General features: G+C 34.3%; 1 protein-coding gene across 1 annotated transcript; it reads right to left on the minus strand.

The window, feature by feature from the left end:
* Positions 1-1163: 1163 nt before the first annotated feature.
* LOC145671549 (uncharacterized) lies at positions 1164-6815 on the minus strand. Its single transcript, XM_081740736.1, has 2 exons — positions 6726-6815; positions 1164-3050 (listed from the first exon to the last, which is right to left on the minus strand). The coding sequence occupies exons 1-2, from the start codon at positions 6813-6815 to the stop codon at positions 1164-1166; spliced, it is 1977 nt and encodes a 658-aa protein (XP_081596862.1).
* Positions 6816-7313: the final 498 nt, after the last annotated feature.

The following is a 7313-nucleotide window of genomic DNA, read 5'->3' on the forward strand; positions in this document are numbered from 1 at the left end:
TCTGCTATTTTGCTTAGCAAACACTAGTAGTAGTTTAGTGAGAATAATCCTCATGAGAATAATCCTCGAACACTATCCAAAAACAACAAATTTTGAATTCACTCTTATGTACAACATTGTAAACAGAAATACTTCTAATGATTTGCATTGATTAATTTTATGAATTCGATTCTAAAAGAATCTTAAGATTTAGTCTAACAGAGGTGTGACTGCATTGAAAAAAAGAGCTAACACAAATCTCTGCAAGATTATCACATATCTATTTATGAAGTTAAAGTTTTGTAAACGAAACTAAATAAATCAGCACAATCACTCACTATAAGAGAATCAGAAATCCAGAAGTAGGTAAACAGCATGACATTGTTACTGAGCAAATTATACTTATAAGTTTTCTTTTAATGTCCAATTTCACTTTTACAGAATTTCCTAAAATAGAGCACAGTGCGGTCAAGGCACTGGCAATTTCACCACATTTCTGTAATAGCGATTTACCACATTTCAAATTCATTTGAAGAGCTCCTCCGTTGCTAAGCGGTTAGCGTACGCGCCTTTGGCGTGGGAGACCCGGGTTCGATTCCCAGCGGGAGCTCATGTGGTTTGGATTCCACGTTAATCAGTAGATCCACGTCTCATACAGTCTTGCTGCTGAACGAGACGTTAAACCCAAAATCAACTCAACTCACATTCATTTGAAATTGAATACTAAGAAACGTATATATTTTAGGTTAAATACTTTCTGATGAACTTTTCTTCGTCCCACATAAAATATAAAAGCAAATGCAAAGCATATCACAGTTCTTTTAAGAACAATATTAGGGTGACAGAATCCGATACAATGAAGAAATTACTATTAATTCTATGACACATTATTTAGTTATTGTTTTCCCGACATTAGGTTACAGAGTTAAACTGGAGAAATTCCTTACAACTTCCATAAAGCAGACAAACATTGTTCACTCCTCCCCACTAAGTATTGCATTTTTCTTCTTTGCTTGTGTCTTGCAAATTGTAGAGAGTAGCGTAGATTCTATTCAGAAATTCTACAAATAAACTTGCAGCTTCCATGAAACTGACATGTAATTTTGAATTACATTAAGCTGTTGGTTTAATTCCCACTTACATTTCATGAAATAATCCAAACAAATTTATAAACTTGACAGATATTAACGATGTTTTGATTTCTTGTATACAACTTCCATCATAAGCACAATATAACTGATAGCAGAACCAAATCCAAGTAAGTAGAATGCTGTTTGAAGATGGTGTAATGATAGTGATATTTCTCGCTCATTACCAACGGATATGTCTGTTTTTGAAGATATTTCATCATATATAGAATCATGTCTCCATTTATCACTGAAACCAGCTTCTATTAACCTACTAATGAGAATACTCATCCTTGGTACATAGGGTGAATGCTTCGTGAGTACAAAAGATCCTAGGACAGTACCTACCCCAGTACGTGAAATGTGAAGTAAGTGAGGACCATTTGTTACTTTCAGACAGGTTACTTCTAAAATTAGGCGAAATCCAAAATATACACGATCTCTAAGATATGCCACATTACCTACTGCGTTCTGTAGATATGTTTTGCTGATTTTTATTGGGAGCATTCTTGTAGTGAGTGTTTGATCATACGAACTCAACACTGCAAGAAACTGAGGCAATCCTGTGAACATTAATTGTGCTTCAACAATGTCAGCTAAAGACTCAAATTCGGGTTCGTATCGTGGGTTCATCATGACTCTTACAAAAGCTGCTTCATATAGCGTTCTTATGATAATTGACCCTAATAAGGAGAAAATCAATATTGTTTTCAGAGCTCTTCTCATGGGAATTGCAGGTGTAGCGCCTTGCAGAAATATGGATAATAAGTTCAACACAACTTTGATAAACTCTTCAGATGTAATTGTTTTAAATAGCAACCACGTAGTAAATAGTTCACTTATAAGAATATATATTATCATTCCTAACACTGAAAACCACATTATTATATTAAACGGAAGAAAGACACACAACCATTGTGGTATAAGGCTAGCCTTTGGACAAAGAAACACAAAGTCATCAAAGTAAAATATTGTACAGAAATCAGCAGCTCTAATTCTTTTAGGAAGCAATAACATTATAGTTGGGCAAATATCCGAAAATCCCGATATCACTTCACCCAAAGGTCCGATCCAAGTGCCATTCGATAGCTCCCGGTTTAACATTCTGGGCTGATATTTCTCAAAGAGGATTGGAGTAAAGTTCATACTTTGCTTTACAGTTTCGAACAACTTACCTGCAAATCCTGAATAATCAAGTTCTCCGTTTAGTTTCTGTTGCAACCACAGGTAAGGTCTATAGTTATAGGTACTAACATATAAAGGGTATCCATAAACGTTTTTAGTATTGTCTTGGAATTTTTTGACACTTGAAGGCGCTTGAATATTTCTTTCCATAATCTTCCTCGTAAAAGGATTGTATGATACCAATTGCAACTTGTCAAGATTATTGTTGGAATTTTCTTTGAGAGCAATTTCCTCGGTCAGAATTTTCTCATTCCAAAAATATTGAAATATAATGTTTAAGTCAGTAGAATGTGGAATGTTATTCACAAATACAAAGTACATTTTGGCTCTTCCGTTCCAATAGAATGTCCTTTTAGCTTGATCAAGTACATAAGCCAGATTCTTGAAATCGCTTAACATGAACATGAAGAGATGACTCTGAAATTCATCGTTTTCTTTGAAGGGATAAGCTAATGGTTGATTGATATCCTGAGTTAATACAGGTATGGAACACGTTTCCAGAAGACGAAAGAGGTATTCGTTGAGAGCATTTTCTACTTCTGTTTCATACAATATTGATAATTGTCGTGCGTCTTCTGAGTATTGAGTACAAATATAGGAAATAAGGGTGGAACTGAAGATTTCAATTTTATTCTCAGGATAGCTTAGGATTTTCTGCTTGAAACTAAGTGATCCATAGAATTGGAAGGGGATCAATACGAAGAAGATTTGCTCCAATATTCCCAGCATCATTTGTGAATTAAACTGTAGAAAGTTAACCTAAAAAGAAACAAAAATAAACACAGATAAGAACAAAAGTCATGAATGAATAACAATACCCACTTGCTTAGTTTAAGAATAGGATTGTGTTTAGTAGTACTATTACATTCAGTTGTAAGTGTATGAGTAAATTATTTTGTCGCCAAGGCGTTAAATAATAGTGCGGAGTCTTAGGTGAAACAAATTTCCCAGTATTATTTATATATGATAATTTCAGTTTTTTTTCAGTTTTTCAAAGCTTTTTCCAAATTCTCATCGGCACAAGGTAGACTCAAGAATAAATTTTAGTAACCAAACAACCATTTATTCATAACCATCATTAGTACTTAAAGGAGTATCCCTATACTTCAACTTCCTTTCTACAGTTCCTCTCACCGATAACGGAGGATGGTAAAACATGGATATTTAGATAGAGCACGGATTGAGTATAGCTCGCTCCCCCCAGTGATTTTAAACGAATCATAGTGATTCTGACGATTCATATTAGTTCATAATGAATCGGAATCGCTTGTTATAAAGATTTAGGATGTAAATCTTGTGGTAAGGAAGCTTTAGTATAAATAGTAGTAGTGGTGGTAGTTAGTAGCAATAGTAACAGTAGTAGTAGTACGAACGGGTTAGAAGCCCCGCAGGGATTGATTGGGTTCTGTTCTCGATATAAGTAGTAGTAGTAGTAGTAGCAGCAGTAGTAGTAGTGACTCTTCCAATTCCGGTGACAAAGAACTGGGAGGAGCGGGCTATACACAAGCCTAGAGCACATACTAGTTCCTCTGTAATTCCTTAAACCGCTTGGGATAGGTCCTACAGTTTCAAAGTTAGGGAGTTTTGAAAAGTGATTTTTCGAATTTTCAATGGATCATAACCCTGAACGGAGACGTTTTTCGGCCCATGTTTATCAGAACTTTTCTCTTTCATTTCGTATAAGGAATCGCCTCCCAAAGTTTTTTTTTGGTAGAGTTACCTACCACCCTGTATATATACTGTTTTTCCTTTAAACACTTCAAAACTGAGTACCGGTATTTAATCTTTTTATACCTTTCTGTGCTTATAGCAATTACTGTTCGACAAGCCTAATGCACAACCATACCAAATATATGGAACACCGACTAAAACACAAATCACTAGCATGTACGCTTATCATGATCAAGTGAAGTCACATCTGGATAATACTGTTTTATTTGAAGAAAATATATAAAATCTTATCACTGACATGGATATATTTGAAGTCAACATTTTATACACAGAATATAAAATGTTTTTTCTTTTCTTTCTTTTTCGAAAATATCTGGCAATATTTATGGGTTACATACATATACAATTATACATATAACCGAAACATAATATATTCAAAAATTGACTGATGAATACAATTTTGAATTTAGACCAGTGGGTTATGAATAACGTACTTGACTATGGCAGGCTCAGAACCTAAATTGACGCCCTATTTCAACTTCACGCTTTTCACCTTTTGCGTGTCTGTTAAGATTTACAAGCCTTAACCATTTTTAAATAAAATAATAACATTATTTTTTTTTTACTAAACCAGAGTATTATTTTTTTTTTCATTAGCAAAAGGTAAACAAGTTACTTCCATGTTATTTAAATGATTAACGTATTCCAAGATATAGAGTGTTCCATTTCTTCTCTTTTCAAGGAAGAACTGTAGTCTGCGTTACCCGAATTGGCGTGTTACATCAGCCAATAAGCTCGCAGTGCGCTGTTACTAAACCTTCAGGAAGAAATCTAATTATTCATAATTGATTTTGTTCGTGTTTGTGGACCCCTGAAGGTTTAGTAACAGCGCACTGCGAGCTTATTGGCTGATGCTACACGCCAATTTGGATGACGCGGACTATAATACATTACCTTTGTTACTAAAACAAAAATATACAGAAAACTGAAAAATGCAAAAAAATATTATTTGGAAAAAAATCATGTCTTCTCTAAATAAATCCTTTTGTAAAGTTGAATTTGTTGCTCTAAACTTTGGTATATAACTTCTTTTTAAATTATAATTTGAAGATAACTAATACATTTTAATCATCACGTGAGGATAATGGATTAAAACAACAGAGTAAATTAGGCATAGACATTATATTTGTCCTTGGTGTTTTGTCCGTACTAATAACTGAAAGAAAACGTTCATCTCAAGCATCGTATGAGATTACATGAGACTTCTGCCACATATAAAGATTGGGTTATTTTAAACATTTGAAAATGGGTGTGGGCAATTTAAATAAACAAATTTTCCAGAAATTCGCGAACTAACTGATTACCTGGTGTTTGTATTACCAAAGATCCTTTCTTTATTATTCCTGAGTTTCTTGTCTCTCCTGTTAAAAATCTGAAATAAAATACATCAAAAACACAATATATTTGTAATATACCTGCCTGGATAAGTACACATTAACATAATTTTCATGTGATTAAGAGTTCGAGATGCCTTAGATTCAGTAAATAAAAAGAAGTTATTGGAAAAGATCTCATATATGAAAATATTAAATAAGATTTCACTTGTTTAGCACAGTTTCATCCAACCAGTATTTTTGTATGCAATTATTTCCATATATGTACAAAATACTATTAACATGTGCATGCTAGTGTAAGATCTTATTGCTGGACGTTGTGGACATCCATGGTAAAAAGTGAAATGAAATGAAATCTTTGAGTTTAACGTTCCATGATTAGGCCCTTTAGGCTAAGGGAGACGGATTATCAAGGCAAGTAAATGATGATAAAATAATCGGTGGAATGAAATGTGGGAGGAAACCGGAGAATTCCATTAAACTCACAGATACGATATTGTCCACCACAAAATTACTTGACTGTTGATTGAACCAGGCACCCCATACACCAGAAATAAGCACTTTACCACTGAATCCCCCGTACTCCCCGACATAGTAAAAAGGAAACAGCATACAATCTGGTTGATTAACTAATGGTCAAGTAACTTTCTTTGGTTAATATAATTATTCGCCTTATGTGAATAAGAAAGAGAGGCAATGTAAAGGAAAGTAAATCAAAGTTTTCAACGATACGATACGCGAACACATCCACCTCTTCAATCATAAAAGAAAAGAAATGAAATTTTTGAGTTTTACGTGCCACGATTATGCCGGTTAGGTTAAAGAAGGCGGTGATGAGGAGAGATTAATAAAATGAGGAAACTGGGAGGAAATGGGAGAACCCGAGAAAACCCACGCACACGGTGTTTGTCCACCACAAAGTTCACTTGGTGGGAGCAGGGTTTGAACCCCGGACCCCAAGCACCAGAGGTGAAAACTCTACCACTGAGTCACCGCGGTCCCAATCATAAAAGAAAAGAGCAGCATTATTAATTTGTATAATTAACTAGATGTATTTTATTGTGTTAGCATACTTTACTATTATAACTTGAAGAAGCCGGGTCTTTGAAATTCAATATGACAACTCCAATGCAAGACATGAAAAACCCATCTTCGCAACCATAGCCAGGGATAGAAAGGAAGGGATACAAAAAGCACACATAGCCTGTTTATATAGCCTATCTGGAAGGCACATACTCAAAGCTACAAGCAATACGTCACCTATCTTGCAGTAGTATCTTCTGAAGCTCTGCCTCTTACCCTTGAGCGCATGCAATGTTGCCAAACGTATTTTGAGATGGCAGATAACTATTTCTTCGAGTGTACTTACTTGCATATTGCTAGTAAGTTCGAATTGTGTCCATTCTTGAAGTGTCGTATCAAAGAATACCATAATCTGTGCTTTATGTTTAAACATCATGTAGCTATTTCTCCCTGACTCATTCTTATCATGTTCATGTGGAACAGTTCATCATAACACAAGTCCTGTTTATCTCTCTACAATTGTAATTTTCGTTTTAAGGTATGTATGCCTTCTTTTCGTATAGTGATATCGCCCGACATATTTAAAGAACTAATTTCCACTATAAATTCAAAGAATTTAAACTTAGCGTACGTTTGGTAATTTTAATAAAATTATTCAGACCTTGTTTCAATTTTGATTATAGCTGCCAAATAGAAGGTTTAGCTAACTTTTCATATATATGTCAAAATAAACTTTCTGAGTAACTACACTGTTGTTATTTTCCTGACCTATCATGCCTGCAATCTTGATGTCATTTGTCGTTCATTTTTTACATTTATTTGTTTCTTCCTTGTTAACTTTTGCCCTATCATCGATAATATGATCGCTCATAAAACTATGTTACTGTACTCACGTTATAATTTTTCTACGTTTGTCTAAGGAAAACTAAACACC

The sequence above is a fragment of the Thermobia domestica genome, chromosome 15 (genome assembly GCF_964235325.1).
Source record: "Thermobia domestica chromosome 15, izTheDome1.hap1.1, whole genome shotgun sequence".
Classification (NCBI taxonomy): Eukaryota; Metazoa; Arthropoda; class Insecta; order Zygentoma; family Lepismatidae; genus Thermobia; species Thermobia domestica.

Excerpts from the sequence above, each read along its gene's own strand:
- LOC145671549 (XM_081740736.1), bottom strand. The coding sequence starts at position 6,815 with ATGATGTTTAAACATAAAGCACAGATTATGGTATTCTTTGATACGACA. Across the intron at positions 3,051-6,725 it reads AACTTACTAGCAATATGCAA|GTTAACTTTCTACAGTTTAA; the intron begins GTAAGTACACTC and ends GTTTCTTTTTAG.